This window comes from Cervus elaphus, chromosome X, assembly GCF_910594005.1.
Source record: "Cervus elaphus chromosome X, mCerEla1.1, whole genome shotgun sequence".
Lineage (NCBI taxonomy): Eukaryota > Metazoa > Chordata > Mammalia > Artiodactyla > Cervidae > Cervus > Cervus elaphus.
In genome coordinates, this window is record NC_057848.1 from 75,083,264 (window position 1) to 75,105,035 (window position 21,772).

At 40.6% G+C, this 21,772-nt stretch overlaps 1 protein-coding gene across 4 annotated transcripts in view; it reads left to right on the forward strand.

Annotated features, from left to right (window-relative positions):
- MTM1 (myotubularin 1) overlaps positions 1-21,772 on the forward strand; it is a 96,260-nt gene that overhangs the window by 59,690 nt on the left and 14,798 nt on the right. For all 4 annotated transcript variants that reach the window (XM_043896537.1, XM_043896538.1, XM_043896539.1 and 1 more), the window contains 4 exons: positions 8,427-8,510; positions 10,679-10,828; positions 15,415-15,603; positions 20,419-20,604. In XM_043896537.1, the coding sequence (XP_043752472.1) occupies positions 8,427-8,510; positions 10,679-10,828; positions 15,415-15,603; positions 20,419-20,604 (609 nt within the window). The remainder of the gene's footprint in view (positions 1-8,426; positions 8,511-10,678; positions 10,829-15,414; positions 15,604-20,418; positions 20,605-21,772) is intronic.

The window sequence follows — 21,772 nt, forward strand, 5'->3', positions numbered from 1 at the left end:
TGCATTTGAATCAATTCTAATGAGGTGGATGAAACTGGAGCCTATTATACAGAGTGAAGTAAGCCAGGAAAAAAAACACCAATACAGTATATTAACACATATATATGGAATTTAGAAAGATGGTAACGATGACCCTATATACGAGACAGCAAAAGAGACACAGATGTAAAGAACAGTCTGTTGGACTCTGTGGGAGAAGGTGAGGGTGGGATAATTTGAGAGAATAGCATTGAAACATGTATATTATCATATGTGAAATAGATTGCCAGTCCAGGTTCGATGCATGAGACAGGGTGCTCAGGGCTGGTGTACTGGTATGACCCTGAGGGATGGGATGGGGAGGGAGGTGGGAGGGAGGGTCAGGATGGGGAACACATGTATACCCATGGCTGATTCATGTGAATGTATGGCAAAAACCACCACAATATTGTAATTAGCCTCCAATTTAAAAAAATGTAAAAAAAAATGCCGTGTTGGTTTCCAGCATACGTCAACATGAGTCAGCCATAGGTATACATATATCCCCTCCGTCTTGAACCTCCCTCCCACCTCCTACCACATCCCACCCCTCTAGGTTGTCACAGAGCCCTGGTTTGAGTTCCCTGAGCCATACAGTGAATTCCCACTGGCTATCTATCTTACATTTGGTAATGTATATGTTTTGATGCTACTCTCTCCAGTTGTCCCTCCCTCTTCTTTCCCCACTGTGCCCACAAGTTCTCTATGTCTGCATCTCCATTGCTGCCCTATAAATAAGTTCATCAAAACTGTTGTTTTGAAAGTGATTCCAGGCCCTACAAATTCTCCTAATTGATAGTCTGTAAGACCTTGGCCTCTTCCACTGCACCATCATTCAAAGTTTTTGTGTTTTTTTTTAATTGAATAGCTGCAATAGATGTTTATAAAATATCCACCAGATGTCCCAAGTTAGAATTGACAGAGCATCCTTTTGTGTTGGGGCTGCTGGGTCTTCCACTTCATTCACCACCTCTCTCTTCAGCCAGGCCTGGTCTCCTGGCTTGTGGGGCCTACTTTCTTGGGCTGTTGGTGATGATTGCCTGTGGACTCATTCCTTGGGCCTTTATTTGTGGGAAGACTCCAGGGCCAGGACTGAAGGCAGTTTTACGTTTTCTTCTGCCAGGCATTTGGGGGACACTCCCAGCCTGGGGCACTCACAGATTAAATTCTCTGCAGGATGTTTTTGGGACCATGCAAGTTGTATGAGTTTTGGCAGCCCTGTGCTGTAGGCTCTCTTGCTCAGCACAGCTCACCTAGACAGGTAAGTTCCCTCTGAGTCTCAAGCACTTGTTTCCTGTTTGTCCTTGCCCTAAGGGTACAGTGTTATTGAAGGAAGTTTCCAGTTTGACACCCATCTTGGCCAGCCCAGGGCATTACATCTTATCTCCTGGAGCCTGAGAGGCCACGGAAACCAGTTCTGCCTACTCTTCTTGTTCTCTGCATTCCATTCACAGTTTGGCTTGGGCTTCTGAGAGTTTCTTCTTCCCTTGTAGGCTCATGAGTGCATTTTAAAAAAGGGTTTCTGTTTTATCTAGCAGTTTTAGATGTTGTCAGCAGAAATATCAATTAGAGCATCTAGATCATCATGCTGGCAGACACCTCTCCTGTGGCTTCTGAGGTCTCAATCATCTGGCCCTCCTTTTCTAGTTCCTCGGCTTGCTTCTGGCATCTAAATATGGGTTTTCTAGAATAATCCATCCTTGCTCTGTGCTATCCCTGGTCTTTTTTGTTCTTGTGTTGATCAGCATTGCCTTCATGGCTTCGTGTTTCCCATTAATTGCTCTGACTTCAGCTGATGCCTAAACCTTTGTTTAAAATTAACCTCTCATTTCCCCCTCAAGCTTCCTTTGAGCTGCCAGTTTCTCTATTGCTGTCATTTCCTTCTCCCCGTCTTCCTCCTGCTCCAAAATCAAGGTCAGTGGGAGGTTTCCCTTTTCTGTAACATTTACTAAATCCATGTGTTCTTCGTCCCCAGCCCGACTTAGTTCAGGTTTCCATCTCTTCTGAGCTGTGGGGATGGTGCTTTTGCTGATTTTTGTACTTCTGTTTCTGATCCAGCCCACTCTACACATGCTGTCTGTCAGGTTGCTGCCCCTAGGAGGCAGCTCAGACTATCTCACCCCTTCACCTCTGAAACTTCAGCCACTTATCCCTCCCTGTCAGTGTAAATGCAAACCTCTGTTCTGTCCACCATGCAGCCACATCTCTCCATGGTCTCCTGTTTTTCTATCCACCTGTGGGCTGGCTGCCAAACCGAGGTGTTTGCTGATGGCCTCGTGTTTTCTTCCATTTGTGACTTTTTTGTGGTCCTCAAGGTTACCATGTCCAAAGTCGTCTTACCCTTCCAGTTGATCTGCCATGCCACTAGCACCCCTCCAGGCCTGCCTGTCCAGAAGTAACCCTGGCATTCCCTGGCATCCCATGGCACTTTATCTGTACCTTTCAGGGCACTTAACCTGCTCCTCTTTATGTGAGCAGTAGCTGCTCCCTCCTCATCTCTCTCCTTCAGAGGATTTCTAACTCTTTAAAGACAGTAGTGGTGTCTAACTCTCCTTTTTATCTACTTAATACCTTGTTCATAAGAGATGGTGGTGGCGGTGGTTTAGTCGCTAAATCGTGTCCAACTCTTGCGATCCCATGGACTGTAGCCTGTCAGGCTCTTCTGTCCATGGGATTCTCCAGGCAATAATACTGGAGTGGGTTGCCATTTCCTTCTCCAGGGGATCTTCCCGACCCAGGAATCGAAACCAGGTCTCCTGCATTGCAGGCAAATGACTTACCAACTGAGCTATGAGGGAAGCCCCTCATAAGAGATAGTGTCTGCTAAGTAAATGTTTCTTAAATGTATCTAATAATGGCAGTGGAATGAATGAACAGGAGCTAGCAGCCACCAAGTGACCTATAAGAATATTCTGTTTAGAAAGGGCTTTGATGTGGCAAGCCTTTACGTTGAATTTTTTTAAATGACTAATGTACGCATGGTTGAAAAGTAAGGAAAGATTAAAGGACTGATTGTTTGTGTCCCCCCAGATTTTCTGTTGAAGCTCTAACCCTCAGGGCAATAGGAGGTGATTAGCTTTTGATGCAGTCATGGGGGTGGTGTCCCATGATAGGATTAGTGCCCTTTTAAAAAGAGGTCAGACTTCACATCTCCACTGTGTGCAGTATAGCAAGAAGGCCATTCTCTATAAACCAGGAGGTGGACCTCAACAGAATTAGACCATGCTGGCTCCTTGACCTCAGACTTCTCAGCCTCCAGAACTGTGAGAGATAGTTTGTTCTTCTAAGCCAGGCAGTCTGTGGTATCTTGTTATAGTAGATAGAGTGAACTAACTGCAGCAGTAAAAATTGTAAAAATAGCTCCCTCCCAGCACCCTTTAGCCAGCATTCTCAGTGTACTGCTATCCACCTAGTGATAGTAAACAATGCAGGCAGTTCATTATTTATATACCTTCCTCCTTTGACCCTAATGGAGCATGCTACATATGCACCTCCGTAGCTTGCTTTCTAAATTTACCAATACATACTGCTTACCAAGTGGGCTTTGTCACTTCATTAATATTCTGTTTACTGTCTCATACTTTATTTAATCCTCTGTTGATGGATATTGACATCATTTCTAATCGTTTGCCTCTCGGTGTGTGATAATGAGTCCTTAAAATGGGACAGTGGAGAGGGACAGTGGAGAACAGATTTGAGAAAGATCAAGAAGATCAGATCAGTAGAATTTGTTGATTGACCAGTTATGGTTATGAGGGGAGATGGGATGATAGGGATGAATCCAACCTGGGTAAACAGGTTGATGGTGGGGCCAGTGGTCAAGATGGGCAACATAGGAACAGAATGAAGAAGAGAAGACAAGTTCATTTTGGCTGTGCTAAGTCCCAAGTTCTAGGGGACAACCAGGTGTGGGTATGTGGGAGGCCAGTGGCTACATAGATCTGAAGCTTTGGCCTGGGGAGAGATTTATTTGGTAGACCTGAATTTGATCATTGGCATTTTCATTGACGTGGCCAAAATTATCAGGAGAGAGAATTACAGTGAAAAGTGGTGTCACATATGAACCCTGAGAAATGTCAGCCTTAAATGATTATGATTTTGACAAATAGTAAAGAATGTTCTTTTTCTAAAATGATTTGAAATGACATTTCAAGTGCACTTTTATAGTCCTTTCCTGAATAAGTGAATATGTACATTTATAAATGAAGATAAGGGTGACTCAAGAATATTAAAGCCATTTTCCCCAGGGAAAAGGATAGTGGTAGAACTAGGAGAATTCTTTATGCAAACATAAGTAGCAATGGTAATTCATGCACAGGTTGCTTTTTGACCTATGAGACTTTTGTCAGACTTTTGTATGAAATTACTTTTGATGCAGTTGTATAAATTCTTACTATGTCAAGTCATAGTAAAAGGCTGAAAGCTGTATCAAGCATGAAGCTGTTGCTTAGAAGTATAAACTTTGCCAAGTTTCAGCACCTCCTATCGTTCTTCCTTAAAATTTTAGACTTTTCCTCCTAACTTGAATGATAGCATTATTGTTCTTATGTGAAGCGGTCTTGTTTCTTGAGATAATTTTACATTGCTGCACCCTTCAGTGGTAGATGGAAACTGAAAAAGGCTAATGTCTTCAATTTTGAAATCAAATTAGGAAAAAACACCTCAGATTCTTGTTCAAACATTGCAAAATTCTATCCCGAAAGAGTTAGTGACTGCTTCCCTGAATTTTTAAAGCTAGGTCTCAGAGATGCAGTGAATCGTGTCCACTGATGACCATGCTTTGTGTGGTGACAGCATCATTTGAAAGCACTATTATATCTTACAGAGCTTATCAATTTACTTCCTTGAATACTGTGAAAATTGTTTTCTTCTGTAACTGTCTCCCTCTTGAGTGGTATTTAATTTTTATAAATCTGACACTCAAACATCCAGTTCTGAGAGAGAGCACGACAAGGCTTTGGCTGTCTCTGAGTGCCCTTCGTGAGATCTAGGAATCCTAACTCATTGATACCATTCTCCCTCCTCAAAGAAGGAAGCTCATGAATCACTCAGTATTTATAGAACCTACTCAATAACAATGAATCCAATCTAAATGTTTAAAGTGATTCGGTGCATCTTTATATAAATGCCATTTAAAAATGATGGCTAATTAAGTGAAAGCTAAAATCTGCTGTCATTTCAGATTTTTGCTCCCACAAGACACAACAGTGATAAACGGAGCTAAATTAAAAAGACAAGTTACATTCTCTTTGTCAGAGTTGTCTTCCCTAGTGTGAAATTGGAGGTTTTCATCTCAACTTTGTCCTTTAACATTTTTCAAATGTTACATTGTGCTATTTTTAATCCTGGAAAAATGTATAAGATTGCTTTTTTTTTTTAAGTCTCCATGCCTGGTATTTCTTGACTAGTAGGAATCTGAATTGGTGAAATGCCCAAATATTCATACAGAGCCGAATAAAGGAAGACATGCTCATGTGAAGCCAGGGGTGAGCACTTGAGAGTGTCTGTTTTCTGATGTCAGTTGCCCAGCTTTGATACTGGGCTCTGGTTATACAAGATGCTCACGTGTGGAAGGCTGGGTAAAGGGAACATGGTCCTTCCCTATACCTTTCTCTGCAACTTCTTGTCAATCTATAATTATTTCAAAAATCATGTAAAAAAAGAAAAAAGTCAAGCAGCCCCTCAAACAGGCTGAGCACACAGAGCCCTCAGGAAGATTCCTAGTGTTCTGGTGTATCCAGGGCCCTTCAGGATCAGGGCATCACCACCCTCCCCTGGAGGGTCTTGATTCAGCAGGGTGAGCTGGGGCCCAGGCAGTGCCTCACACATTGGGGAAACCCCAACCCCATCTCTGAACCCCTTGCCCACTCCCTGAGCTGGGATTGAATCCTTCTTGGGAAGCAAGATGGGTGTGGGGACATGGTCACTGAGGGCACATCATCACCACTCCTTGAACCTGACTCCCTGTGCGCTCCCATGAGGGACAGTCTCTAGAAGCTGTTCCTTCCATGGGACTTGTGTTTCCCAAACAGTGTCCCCACCTGACGCAGGGCTAATAGGTAGGAATCACTGTGGAAAATGGCAACCTGCAAATCAAATTCTCAAAGACTCAAAGCCTTAAAAACTACATGTCTATAAGTGAAAATAAATGACAGGTAAAATCCTCAAGAAACGTAAGCTGCTAACTTTAGGTTTTAGCGTTTTCATGCAGGAGCTGTAATTAGCCTTGTAACAAGTAATCACTTGTAGGGAATTCTGTACTTTTAATAATGAGGTAAAGATGAATGGGTGATGTTGTCCTTGCTTTAGTAGTAGTAGTCTTAATGCTTAGTAGTCTTAATTTTTTGGTAATAATCCACCTTTATGTTACTCTCTTGAGAGCTTGTGTTTTTAAATTCTTGCTTTGTTCTCTTATCTTAAAGGGGGGAAAGGGTAGAAATTAAAATATCTGGGAAGTAATTCCTATACATTCAACTTTAGAAAATGTCAGCATTGCTTCTTACAGAATGCTTACTTCAGTAGAGCCAGAGTTAGTGACAACTCAGTGTTCACATCGTATTTTCCTATTTAAACTAGCAAATAATACTTTAAAAAAGTATTTTCTTGTAATTGTAAGCTAATTTATTTGGATAGTTAAAATATTGGCTTGAACATCTGTTCTTTTCCACCTTAAGCTCCAGTTCAGTGTTAGATGTGTTGCTTTGTATTTCATGGCAAGAAATATCTGGCTGTTATTTGATTCATAAACGTGCCTGAAATGTTTGAGGTCCAAGTGTGGCTCTTAGCATCAAGTGTCTGCCTTCACGGAGCCTGTGGTCTAGAGGACAGTAGGGGTCCAACAGTAACAAACAAGTAAATACATGTCAAATGGTCACAAGTGATGGAAATAAAATGGGAAGGAGGATGAGGGGTGCTGTTGGGTGGGGGTTGTGTGTGTTGTTTTTCTGTAGGGTGTTAGAGAAAGGCTCATTGATTAAGGTTACATTTGAGCAGAGATGTGAAAGAAGTAAGGGAGGAAACCATGAGGGCAAGGATTCCAGACAACTGGAACAGCAGGCGCCAAGGCCCTGAGATTGGTGCGTGCTTGTTGCTCGTGGGGAGCAGCACTCAAAGCCAGCACGGCTGGAGCAGACTGAGGAAGTGGAAGAGCAGAGACATTGTGGGAGACGTGGCCAGATGGTGAAGGCCGTGGGGGCCATTGCAAGTACTTCCACTTTTACCCAAAGTGAGATGAAAAGCTCCCACAGGAGGATTTGGGGGCAGGGGAAGGATTTGAGCTGACTTAGGTTGTGCCACTACTACTCTGACTTTAGGTGTAAAGATAAAAGCAGAGGACTTGTTAGGAGGTGTTGTTATAATAATCCAAGTGGAAGTGGCAGAACCTTAAACCAGGGTGCTAGCAGTGAAGTGATAAGGATAAGCCAAGGTGCAAAGGATGGGGCTGGCATCTGCTGAAATGGGGAGACTGGGAGGAGCAGGATCGGGTGGGAGTTGTGAATGTCCCAGTTCTCTAGCTGTGGTGTGGTCACTTGTGTGGCCAAGTCTGAAGATCACAGTAGGGTTGCAGAGTGATAGATATTTAGGAATCACCAGGATATGGATGGTATTTGAAGCCATGAAATTCCTTAATGTCACCTTGAAAATGAGTATAGAGAAGAGATGAGAGGGCTGAGGCCTGTCGTTTCAGAGATCAGGGCGTTGATTCAGAACTCACAGAGAAGTTAATTAAGAATTTTCCTAATGTTCTGTCTCTTTCTTTTAAGAATTTTCCTAATGTTCTGTCTCTTTTTAAATAGATTAATGCATCACTGGTCCCTTTAGAGACAGTGGCACTGTTTACTAATCATTGCTGGGTTTTCTTTTTCTTTTTTTTTTTTAAGTGTGTTTTACCTGATTGATTGCTAATACTGCTTAAAATTGATGGACGTTTTTGGGTCTGGAAGTCTGATTTTTGTGCAACAGCACTTTAAAAAAAACCACCAAAAGTCATGTTTATTGTAAAGTAATTAGCCTCCAATTAAAATAAATAATTTACAAAAAAAACTAAAAAATGAAAAAGTCATGTTTGTAGTCATAGAAAACTGTGGTCTCACAAGTAATGGTTAATCAAGATAGAGGGTAGCATAAGTCTAGTCTGAATTTGCCACTGTTATTTCTGGCTTAATGGGCAATTCATATTGATGTATGGCAAAAACCACCACAATATTGTAAAGTAATTATCCTCCAGTTAAAATAAATAAATAAATATTTTTTAAAAAAACTAAGAAGAAAAAGTATTAGATTGTTATTTAATCATAGGCAAATCTGGTAAAAAATAAAATAAAAATCTAAGGTTGTGGTGTTAGTAGAATATTAGTTCCTTTACACTGAAGTTGACATTCTGTTGCTTTTTTTTTTTCCTTTTCTAGCCAATATTTGCATTTTTGAATGAAGAAAAGTTTAACGTGGATGGATGGACTGTTTATAATCCAGTTGAAGAATACAGAAGGCAGGTAAGTCAGTAGATACTGGGCCACACGAAGAATCTCAAATGTGCCTGCTGAGGATATATGCCTGTGGTCATGCTCTTTGAGAATCAGTAACACCCTTGCTAAATACTTTTTTCCCTAGCAGTAGTATAACATGGCTTATTCTGTCTGTCTAGTACTGTGAAGCCTACAAGCTCTTACAGGGCCATGTTCAAGCTGCATTGAAGGTTACATGGCTAAGTTCGTTTTCTTCCTACCACATGAAGAACATCCATTATATGTTGTCCATGAAATGAATCAAATACTCAGAGTCTAGAACAGCCAAACTTCTATATCTTACTACTCAGGAATTGATGTCACAATGTATTTATGTGTTTGGGAGCTTAACTATTACTGGCAGTTAGATTTCAGTTATATTCATCTTGGCTTAGAGATTCAAATAAATTAGAACTATAATGTTGACTTTTCCAGGCAAGCTTTGATGAGTGTATATGAGAATTGCCTTTATTGCTCTCTTAGTAAACTTTACCCACGTGCATGTTGATTTGCAACAATAAAGTAGGAGGCTTTGAGTATTGTTGCTGTTCAGAGGTGAAGGTCTCCTGGCATTTAAAGAAGATTCCCGTGCCTCTTATGGAACAAGAGCTGCACTTTGACCTCTGCTATAACCAAATCATGGTACAGCTAGGAGTTTTGTGATGAGATTTTTCCTCAATCTCATTCTATAAAGCTTGTAAAATAATTGGGAAGTTTTGTCAAATTGCAAAACACTAGACTTGAAAACCTTTAAGCCACCACTTCCACTACCAGGCCTCTTGGCTGAGTTCCCTGTTTAGTTTTGATCAGAAATTCAGGTGTGGGAATTTATCTCTGGAGCACATATATGAAGTAGTATGCCCTGTTGCTAGCTTTAGACTATTTCATTTTCAAAGGCTGTGTGTACCTCTCATTAATAACCTGTCTTATGGGTTATATATGGAGGCAGAAGAAGGACCATTGAAACATCTTGCATGTTTTGGAGACCTCTGTAGTGTTATGTATTAAACTATTTGCACGTTAATGTTGGAGTATTATTGATAGTATTAAGACTTATTTTGTAGGTCAAAGCTTCTAGCTTGAAACAAAACAGTTCCTGTTTTTAAGCTTGCATGCATATATGAACTATTGAAGGTATTTTGTTCTAGACTGCCATTATATTCCATCTTTTTTTCTTATACCTTTCTGATGGGACTTGTAACTCTCTAATTGGACTTGACATCAGACTCATCTGCTTGGTCTGGACTCTATGGAGCCAGACCTAAAGACAAGGTACAATGCCTGTTCCCAAAACAAGCACCCACATGGCTCACTTTTGTGTGTGTACTTCTGTATTTGTGAGTGTGGGGAGGGAGTTATTCCAGCACCTCTGGACCTTGTCCCCACTAGATCCAATTTTGTGAGTAGGCGGTAGGATGGAAGATGTCTTCCGTGTGTCCCTGTCACACTAGCAGGCTGCCTCAAATACAGATGACTCTATTTGTCACACAAGCCATAGGGCAATCACCCATCCCAAACCACTTGATTGAAAAAACTCTTAGGAGGTGGCAAAATGAGCCTCCCCAGAGGGGCTTTCCTTACTTCCCTTCTGTGAATTTCTTTTTTTAATTAATTAATTTATTTTAATTGGAGGCTAATTACTTTACAACATTGTAGTTGTTTCTGCCATACATTGACAATGACAAACATTTTGAATTTCTTTACAAGCTTAGCTTCTTTCTACTTTGGAGCAGGTTGAAGTAGTCCCCCTATTTTGAGTAGGGGGTAGAAGTTGCCTGATAGCTTTTCTACCCTCAATTAGACACACGTGATTACACCGTGTACTTTTCTTTAACGTGCGTGAGTAGGGGGGGACCTTGAGTTTCTCCGTACAAGTAGTAGAGAAGAGTTTGGCATGAAATGAAGGAAGATCTCAAGTTGAACAGAATTTGCATTTATCAATGACAGTTTAGAATTTTGGAGCCCACCTGTGTTTTGTCTTGTGTTCTGTTGTCTGGATTACCGATCTGGTTCCCTTACTGGGAATCAGTAGAGTGTTACCACTCTGCCATCAGACGCACGTTTGCCTTCTGCTCAAAAGGAGAAAGGAGACCCAGCGATGGCCAGACCCAGAGAGGAGTCCTCCGTGTTGACACGAAATTCCTTTTCTCCTGTAGGGCTTGCCCAATCACCATTGGAGAATCACTTTTATTAATAAGTGCTACAAACTGTGTGACACTTATCCAGCTCTCTTGGTGGTTCCGTATCGTGCCTCTGATGAAGATCTCAGGAGAGTTGCAACTTTTCGATCCCGAAACCGAATTCCAGTGAGTACTGCAATTCATGTCTTTTGTAAAGGGTGCCATGAGAATGGTAGTCAAGTAATTCAGAGAAACGCTCTTTTGGAATTTCAGTCCCACAGGTTATTATGAAATGTCTTCTGAGTGCAAAGCAGCAGGCCAAATGGGGAAAGAAGTAAGACGTCACCTGCCCCTCCCCTCCCCGAAGCTTGCAGTCAAGGACACAGCATGAACTCAAGTAGTTTTATATAGGAGAGGGAACAGGTAACACCATGTGAAAAGGAAGAAGGGAGGACAGGGTCTCTGTGGCTTCTCTCTTTGTAGCACAGTGATTAACAAATGTGAGGCTCTTGGTCAGTGTCAGCTGACATGTTAGAAACAACACTAGAAATACCCTATGTTATGGAGCCTGTAAGTACAGGCTTTTACTTAACACCTTTATTAGGATTCGTCTCTCTGCATGACGTTTGTAAGCTGCATTCAAACCATTAGCAATCTTGAGACAAGTGCGGATTATCCCAAACAGTATATTACAGTATCACTGGACCTAGTTCATATAGTAGTATTTTGGTTCTTAAATATTTATGGATGAGTTGCACTATAAATCTTATTGACTAAAGTGTCCCTAAATCATATTGACTAAAAGTTTAGAGAATTTTCCCCCTCTGTTAGTTTTCAGGACATCTCATAATAAGTATATTATTTTGTTTTGGTTTTGATTTTGAAAAGCAAAGGTTGAGGAAATTAAAATTTAATGTTATGTCACCTTTGACTTCCAAGTCTAGACATTTTTGTCCTTAAAAGAATATTTGTGTGAAACTTTTGTGTAGTATCAACATAATATGAATTGTAACTTAAAATGCACTTGGTTCGCTAAGGGTGAGTGTCTGTTCATATCTTCATGAGGTATATAGTATACTTGGAAGTATGGTCTTTAGCTCATTTTGCTAGAATGCTGCGCTAATAAAGCAGAGTTACCAGTGTGCTCCTCTTCTGCTCTGCTGAAACGTACTTTTCTGTGCTGTAGCCACAGACTCCACCCCTCTCCTGGCCAGCTGTGTTGCTAAGACATGCCTTGCCCACAGGAGAAAGGGTTAGGATAGTGTGGGTTCATTTTGTTCACTCCTTCATTCGATGAGTATTTATTGAACATCTACTGTGTCAAAAGTGTGTGTGAGTGCACATGTACATGTGTGTGGATTTCATGCGATTAGGGGCAGGAGAGGAAGTGAAACACCTGAGCCAAGTCCACTGTGCTCAGGCTGCCATGTTTATCCCGCGGGTCCCACAGTTAGGAGTGAATGAAAACCCACCGTAGAGCAAATAGAATGCTTAGCTTTTTACTTAGCCATTTTATTGATCCTCCTTACCTTGTGATGGGCCCTGATTTGCATTTATTTTTCCTAAAAAACCTTACGGCTAAACTGTCCATCCCCTCTCTATAGATTACAATGCTTAATAATATCTAATAAGAGATAATGTACTCTTTCTGATACAACTCCTAACCACCAGATTCTTGACTGTAACCCAGGAAATGTATTTCCTTTTAATAATAAATCATTAATATCTGATATTCAGTTCTTTCAAAAAACTCATAAAGATACAAAAAGAATTGATGAGAAAGCAGTCTTATTATGTTATCCATAAATAAGATGTATAGTGTTATAAAATATCACTGAATAATAAAATAATCTACATGCATTAATGTTCCCATTAGATGGGTACATATTCCTTTGTTCTCCAACAGGTTGGTCTTAATGTTATTGAATTCTTTAACATATAAGTAACATATATTTATTTATTTTAGACATTTAAAAAAATACTGTTAAACATCAAGGAGACTGCCACCTAGTGAGGACCACACTTAACATTTTGATATATGTCATTCCAGACTTCCTTCTATGCATACATATTTTTTTCCATTTATTTTTATTAGTTGGAGGCTAATTACTTTACAATATTGTAGTGGTTTTTGCCATACATTGACATGAATCAGCCATGGATTTACATGTGTCCCCCATCCCTATCCCCCCTCCCACCTCGCTCTCCATCCCATCCCTCTGGGTCTTCCCAGTGCGCCAGCCCTGAGCACTTGTCTCATGCATCCAGCCCGGGCTGGTGATCTGTTTCACCCTGGATAGTATATTTGTTTCAATGCTATTCTCTCAGAACATCCCACCCTTGCTTTCTCCCACAGAGTTCAAAAGTCTGTTCTGTACATCTGTGTCTCTTTTTCTGTTTTGCATATAGGGTTATTGTTACCATCTTTCTAAATTCCATATATATGTGTTAGTATACTGTATTGGTCTTTATCTTTCCGGCTTACTTCACTCTGTATAATGGGCTCCAGTTTCGTCCATCTCATTAGAACTGATTCAAATGAATTCTTTTTAATGGCTGAGTAATATTCCATAGTGTATATGTACCATAGCTACATATTTTTATTTGAAAAAAAAATGAAATTATTCTGTGGTTTGTGTCTCAATATGCTTTTCCTACCTAGCGTTTATCTTGGAAAGAACCTTCCACACTGTTGACTCTCTGGTCATGTTCCAGTATATGGAGTCAATCAGTTTTCTATTGTGAGACATTTAGCTTCTTTCTCACCTTTTGCTATTATAAACAGTGTTTTGGTGACTAAATCTTTGTGTACATCATTAAATATTTATGACTTCTACATATTAACTTCAATAAGAATGACCTAATATAATAGCATATGCTTTTAAAGCACTCATGGTATTTGATGTTGTGAAGTTTACATTATTTGTACCTGGTCCGGCTATATAGCAAGCATCCTTTTTATAAAGGTAGAAAAGAAGAAGAAAAAGCAAGGAAGAGGTGAAACAACTCATAAGAATTGCACTTCTTAACATGGCCTGCTGATTCCAGTCTTAATCTCCCAAGCAGAGAGAAGTGGGGAAGAAGAGCAGAGAGCACTGGGGAATGAGGGTCTTTATCAAATAATAAATGTCTTGTATATGCAGCAGTTTGCTCTTTTAAAAGTGATCTTCTTTGGGGAATTCCCTAGTGGTGCAGTGGTTAGGACTCTGCATCTCCACTGCTGAGGGCCCAGGTTTGATCCCTGGTTGAAGAACTAGGATCTCTCAAGCCATCTAGTGTGGCCAGAAAAAAACAAAAGTGATCTTATATCAAATCAACATATTGTACACCTTAAATTTACCTAGTGTTGTAAGTCAAGTGTATCTCAGTAAACCTGAAAAAAAAATTTAAAAATATATAGATACATAAAAGTGATCTCACATCTTTTCTCTCTTGGAGACCAAGCCATGGGAGGTGGGCGGGCAGGTCTCACCTCCACACTGTAGATGAGAAAATGGAGCTTGTACCCAGGCTCGCCATTCTGAGCCTTTGGACTCTTAGTCAAGGTCACAGTGGTATTTTGACTGGGCCCTGGCAGGTGCAGAGACTCAGCTGCATGAGTATTCATTGATATTATCATATAATCTCTTCTCACTAACCTGTTATATTATTATACATTGCACATTTTATGGACATCAATGCTTGTACTTTGCCAGAGTGGGGAGGTGACTTCAAAGATGACAGCGTACTTGGCTTTGTATTAAGTCAGCTCGAACACTTCTGCTTCTGCAGTTCTTGTGCCTGATTTTCATGGGTTTTCATACCCTGTGCTGGGTCCATGCATTCTCCATTTGTCCTCCCAACAGTGCCACACCATCACCTGGCTCCATATTTGATGAAAGAGGGAAAGGAAGTGACAAGAGGCCGTGAGCTCAGTACCCAGGTCAGAGCCACCGCAAGAGGTGTGCCTGTCCCAGAGCTCATGCTGTCACCCACCATGCTTACCTCCCAGCTCCTGTTTTCTTTTTTCTTTTAACAGCTTTATTGAGATAGAGTTCACCTGCCAAACTATTCAGTCATTGAAAGTGGACAGTTCTGTAGCTTTGGCTATGTTACATTGTTAGCTTCCTTTTACAGATCTTGTTTCTTAGGTGCTATGAGCTGAGAGACCAGGTAGCAAAGTGTGCTGGGCTTGTGTGTAAAATTAGAGAAGGCTGATTCTGAGAAAAAGCTCCAAGAGCTCTCCCAGGAGGCAGGTGTCCAAACTTCCTTATGGAGACCCTGACAGCTCTATGGCTGTCCTGAGGTTCTGTTTGCTTCCTTTGGGTTTTCTGTGTTAGATTCTAGAATCGAGACTTTTGGGAAAATGACTTGCAGGCATGAGTTGTGATTATAGAGACAGAACCAGGGCTGGCTTCCTTTACCTCTCACCTTTTACCGAAGCTGTTTCTGGGTAATGACAAATCCGGTGCAAGCTGCAAGACTAAAATAAAATGTCTGAAGCTTTCTATTTCAAGTAGTGTAACTATTTTTAGGTTAGCATTTAACATTTTTAGATGTGGTGCAAATTGAGAAAAAACTAGTCAAGCAATTAGTTGTTCTCATTGGCTCTGAATCATCCTAACGGTTAAACATGTGTTTCTGGGCACACAGGGAAGTCAGAGGTGAACAAACATCCTATTTTGGCAAAATCAGTTTCACTTCATCATGATTGTTAGGGCTCTCTTTTTTTATGGTTTTAATTGAGATTTAGTTGTTTTCCCGATAGCTTAAAATTTCTGAACCAACCCTAGGTGCTGTCGTGGATCCATCCCGAAAACAAGACCGTCATCGTGCGTTGCAGTCAGCCTCTTGTCGGTATGGGTGGTAAACGAAATAAAGAGGATGAGAGATATCTCGACGTCATCAGGGAGACAAACAGACAAGTTAACAAACTCACGATCTATGATGCAAGACCCAATGTCAATGCAGTGGCCAACAAGGTGAGTGTATTTCATGACATGGTTCTACCTTATATACAGAGTGCAATGTTTCACATGAATGTTGTTGTCATGACCTGTCAACATGTGGATTTAAATTCATTAAACTTTGCTTAAATCAGGAAATGAGTTCACTAAGGTAAAAAGTAGTTTCAATCATAAAACATATCTGAAAAGTTGATTTCCTTAAAATCAAATGAAGGGGGCTTCCCTGGTGGTCCAGTGGTTGAGACTTCGCCTTCCAACGCAGAGGGTGTGGATTTGATCCCTAGTTGGGGAACTGGGATCTCATATGCCTCATGGCCAAAAACCAAAACATAAAATAGAAACAATACTGTAACGAATTTTTAAAAGACCTTAAAAATGGTACACATAAAGAAAAATCCTTAAAAAAATCAAATGAAAGTCAACTTTTGATAAACTAGGCAAGTCTAGAGCTGTAATGAACTTGGGTTTTGGCCAAGATCTCAGGCATGTGTTAGAATCTCTTGGAGCCCTATAGGCTATTGACGGTCATCCTCAATGTCAACACTATGTCATTCTCAATGTATACACTAGGGAGGCATCTGTGGGGATTGTGAGAAGCTGTAATTGTTAAAATCCTAAATTTGTAGCTTTATCGAAGCAGTCTTGTCTCTATACTCAGAAATATGTGTTCTCATTTATATGAGATAGTCCAAGAAATGAGTAGCTCCATGTATATGAATTTTACAGTTATTTGTGCATGCGTGCCAAGTCACTTCAGTCGTGTCCAACTCTTTGTGACTGTATGGACTCTAGCTTGCCAGGCTCCTCTGTCCATGGGATTCTCCAGGCAAGATTACTGAAGTGGGTTGCTGTGCCTTCCTCCAAGGGATCTTCCCAACCCAGGGATGGAACCCGAGTCTTTTATGTCTTCTGCATTGGCAGGCGGATTCTTTACCACTAGTGCCACCTGGGAAGCCTGGTGTCAATGTTTTCAGAGAACTCTTTCTCCGGGGTTTCCTTGGCCTTCTTGAGCAGAGTATGCTGAGTGCACCTACAGTAAAGTGATAAGGCAGTGTTGCCTGCCGGTGTCCCTCGGCAGCTGCTGCAAAGGCCGTTTGCCCCTGCACGACATGGTCCCAGACTCAGAAATACCTTTGACATTCAGTTTCAACTTTTGGGTTTTTTTTTTTTTTTTCCTTTTCTCATTGCCAGTTGTCACTTATACATGTTCACAGTGGGCCTGCCCCATCCCAACTTTCAGATTTATTGCTGCTGGTCAGATGTAGGCTTACATTTCATCATCTTGGATATTTTGCTTATCCCGAAGTCATTTACCTGGCATCTTGGATTATTAAAAGCACAAGGCAAGAGCCTGAAAGCAAAACAAGTCCTGAAGCAGCTCACCTAGATGTGGTGGTTTCCTAAACAGACCCTGTAATGTCTCTCTACATGGGCGTGTGTGTGGAGCTCCATTCACAATTATTTGCTCACAGATCATGCACCTGACACCTTTACTCCTGGGGAGCCCCCTGCCCCTTGTGTATTCTTGGACCAGCTATTTGTTACTGCAGTTGATTTGGGTTTAGATAATGAAAATGATTTTGAAATTATCCAAAAAGCAATCATGAAGTGAAATCAATCAATAGATTAGGAATTAGAAGAAAATGTTTAGTAAATTTAGCCCACATATTAATTTCTTGTTGTATTATCCTTACCTTTATATTTCTGCTATCCTTCATGTATAATTCAGAGTTGAATAAATGCATAAAATGAAGTATTTCCATGTATACATTTAGCCTGAAACAGATATGATATAATATTAAAATGAGGTATTTATTTATTTTTTTTTGATAGGGCCAAGTCTGTCTTTTTTTTTTTTTTTTCAATTTCTCCTTTATTTATTTATTTCAGTGGGTTTTGTCATACATTGATATGAATCAGCCATAGATTTACACGTATTCCCCATCCCGATCCCCCCTCCCACCTCCCTCTCCACCCGATTCCTCTGGGTCTTCCCAGTGCACCAGGCCCGAGCACTTGTCTCATGCATCCCACCTGGGCTGGTGATCTGTTTCACCGTAGATAATATACATGCTGTTCTTTCGAAACATCCCACCCTCACCTTCTCCCACAGAGTTCTCCACATATATGTGTTAGTATGCTGTAATGTTCTTTATCTTTCTGGCTTACTTCACTCTGTATAATGGGCTCCAGTTTCATCCATCTCATTAGAACTGATTCAAATGAATTCTTTTTAACGGCTGAGTAATATTCCATGGTGTATATGTACCACAGCTTCCTTATCCATTCATCTGCTGATGGGCATCTAGGTTGCTTCCATGTCCTGGCTATTGTAAACAGTGCTGCGATGAACATTGGGGTGTACGTGTCTCTTTCAGATCTGGTTTCCTCAGTGTGTATGCCCAGAAGTGGGATTGCTGGGTCATATGGCAGTTCTATTTCCAGTTAAAATGAGGTATTTAGAAAGGATATTTTAAGATATATATAAGAATGCATAAAATGAATACCTTTATCATATTAACTCTAAAGCTCATTTTTGTAGCAGTAGAATTATTGAATGCCTTTTTAAGACTCAGGAAATTTGCCTGTGTATCTAGTCTATTTAGGAATGAAAGGAAGGAAAATATTATGGGGGGGGGGAAACCTGGGCTTGAAAAACCTGTGCATCATTCTTTAAAAACCACATTCAGGGTCCCCTCCTCCCTCAGCTGTGTCTTCCTAGCCATCTGTATCCACGGCAACAGTCTGTATTATGTTGTACTAGGTAACTTGGGTTGTTCTTTTTTGTTGAAGAGAACTGAAAAGAAAACTTTAAAACTAATCCAAGTTGGAGATTTTGAACTTCTGGGAACTCAATCTGTGCTTGACTAATAGATTTTTACCCTTCTGACTTCTCTTTGAACCTAATTGTTCTGCCCTTATGGCTATTTAGAAATTTACAATCCCAGATGTAACAAGGATTTTAAATTAAACAAACAAACAAAACCCAGAGGCAGACAAGATCCAGCACCCTGTGATGAATTAAAGTGGGGCTGTATTAATGTCTGTTTTGGCAGAAACTTTAGCAATGAATTATTACTTTTTCTGTGTATCATCTTCAGTTATTTAAAAAAGAAACTCCAGCATTTGGAATGTCTTTGAAAAATCAGTAACTGTTCACAAACCACATGTCACGTGTCCATGGGAGGGTGATGTGTGTCGTTGTGTGAGAGGCTTGCAGAGCTAGATCACAGTGGAACAGGCACACTCCTGTTGTGACCTCTGATTGCAGCTGCAAGGTGTTATTCCCTGAAATGTGACCCATGTGCGTGTATATTCGTTAGCTGATAGCTATTTAAAAACAATAAAGTGAATGTTTCTTGTCTACTACTGATGCTATTTGTAGCAAGCTTTAAAAACACATTACTGTTTAAATAAAAAACAATTTCTCACCTGGAGTCTGTGGAGATCAAGGCCTCTGGCTTGTCTGGAGACATAGGTCTCCAGGTTTGAAGTTCAAGTGGTAGCCTTCTACTGCAGGAAACCTTCTCTGTGACTAACTCTGGAAAAAAACCATAGGATGTATTGGCCCTTCTGTCCCAACCTATAAAAAGAGAAGAGGTTTTCTGTGGCAGTGGCAGGCATGTGGTTTGTCTGTCCTCGACTTTGACTGTTTACTTACCTTTACTTGTGAGTTTACATATTCATATGTTTTTATGATGTTAATTAGCATCCTTCCATTTCTGCTTGCTTTCTTCACAGGTTCCTGAATGATTTAACCTTTTCTTAAAAGGCCAGAGGCCATGTGTTCCATGGCATTTTCAAACATTAAGCAGAAATCAGCCCAGTTCCTAAACAAAATTGTAGCATTTTTTTGTCTTCATGGAAAACAGGCATCTTCACGACCCTGTGAAGGGGAAGTGATGCCCACCCTGGCAGGTTGATGCTGGCAGGCACCATGGCAGGTGGCAGCCATCTCATCTCCTCTTGAAACCTTTTGTCCTTCGAGGGCCAACCACATGCAGCACTGTCCCTGGCGTTTTTGCGTAGCACACGGACAGTCACAGGGCACTAGAAAAGGTTCAGGCTTTGAAATCAGATGACTTAAATTCTATTGCTTACCTCTGACTTTGGGGGTAGTTAAATAGCATCTCTTCTTATTTGCAAAATGGAGATAGTAATAGCTGTCTTGTAGCATTGTTGTAAGAATTAGATACAATGATGTAAAGCAAGAATCGCCGTATCCGGGATGTCAGAGAGGCTCATTAAATGGTGGCTGGTGTTAGCTGTTATAGAGCCCAGCTCCTTTTAATCTTAGGAGACCTCAATAGTATTATCTCCTGTTCTTCAAGAGACAACATTGAGGCTCAGAGAGGTTAAGTGCTTTGCCACAGGTTGCACAGCAAAGAGGGACTGAAGCTGAGCTATCGACCTGGGTCTGTCTCCAAAGCCTGTCTTTTTCCTCTAGCTTATCGTGTCCCATGTGAGCCTGCCCTTGGAGTACTGTTAAAATCGGATAGAAGATGAGAACCATTCAGAACCAGCTCTTGCCTTTCCAGATCCAGAAGAAGAGCTAGTAATTAGAGAACATTTTGAAAATGATTTTTTTCTTGCAAATACAGATTCCCAGGAAATTGCCAGCTCCCCATCATTTTTTTCCAGCTCAGAGTGTGACTAATAAATATTGTTGAGGCCTAGTGTCAGATGGGAAGTCGAGTCACATCAATTATTAAATCAAAGTTGCAAGGTTTTTGGTTAAGATTTGAAGGACTAATAACCTTTGAAATATTTGTGTAAGTAATGGAAGAAATAGAAAACCCAGCTTACTGTTTTGTGTGTCTTGTTTCTTAGGCAACAGGAGGAGGATATGAAAGTGATGATGTGTATCATAACGCCGAACTTTTCTTCTTAGACATTCATAACATTCATGTTATGCGGGAATCTTTGAAAAAAGTCAAAGACATTGTTTATCCTAATGTGGAAGAATCTCATTGGTTGTCCAGTTTGGAATCTACTCATTGGCTGGAACATATCAAGGCAAGTATATGTTTTGAAAAAAGATGTATATATATAAAAAGAAAATAATTGTTCAGTGAAACAGGAAATTGTTTTAATTCCTTAAATTGAAAAAAAAAATTGAACGGTGAGAGAAACAATATTTGTTGTATAGGGCCGGCAGTTTGTGTTTCTTTACAATTTGCTTACCTGGAGTAAAGATATTCTTGAGAGTTTGTGGAGATGTCACTTTCCAACTCATCAATAGCGAGTAGTTGAGCCTTTCCCCCAGGTTTATGTAACCATTACTGCATATGACCTTCAAGAACCTGGAGCAATTGTTTTTGTTGAAACTAATCTCAGTGGACTTAAAGAATGAGTTTCGTGTTTTTATTATAGTCAATCCTTTGTCTTGATAGAGGCATCTAAAAGCTCCATTCTTTTAAAAGTACTTGAAACTATGTGAGGAAACTAACAACTTTAGAAGCTGCAATTTATTTCTGTAAACAAACAAGGGACTTCCCTCATGGTCCAGTGGTCAGGGGGTCTGTGCTTCCACTGCAGAGGGTGCAGGTTTGATCCCTGGTTGGGGAGCTTATGTATGTATTTATATTCTCCCAAAGTTTATATGTTGATACCCTGACCCCCAGTGCCTTAGGGTGTGACCTTATTTGGAAAGAGGGTCATTGTAGATGTGATTGATTACAACAGGTTCATACTGGGGTAGCATGGACCCTTAATTCGATAAGGCTGGTGTCCTTATGAAAAGGGAAGATTCGGACACAGAGACATGCTCAGAAAGATACCATCTGAAGATTGGAATTATGCTGCCAGAAGGCAGGAACTACCAGAAGCTTCGAGACAGGCCTGGAACAGGTCCTTCCCTGGAGCCTTCAGAGGGATCATGACCCTGCCCACACCTTGATCTCGGACTTCTAGCCTCCAGACTTAAGAGATGATATATTTCTGTCGTTTAAGCCCCTAGTCTGTGTGACACTATTACGATAGCCCTAGTGAACTCATATAATCACATATGTGAAAGAAGGTTTGACATGTAGTTTGGCTTTGTGTCTGTTTGTCTTGTTTTTTAATACCTACTTACCTCAGCTTCCCTGTTGGTAAAGAATATGCCTGTAGTGTGGGAGACGTGGATTTGATCCCAGGGTCAGGAATATTCCCTGAAGAAGGGAATGGCAACCCATTCCAGTAG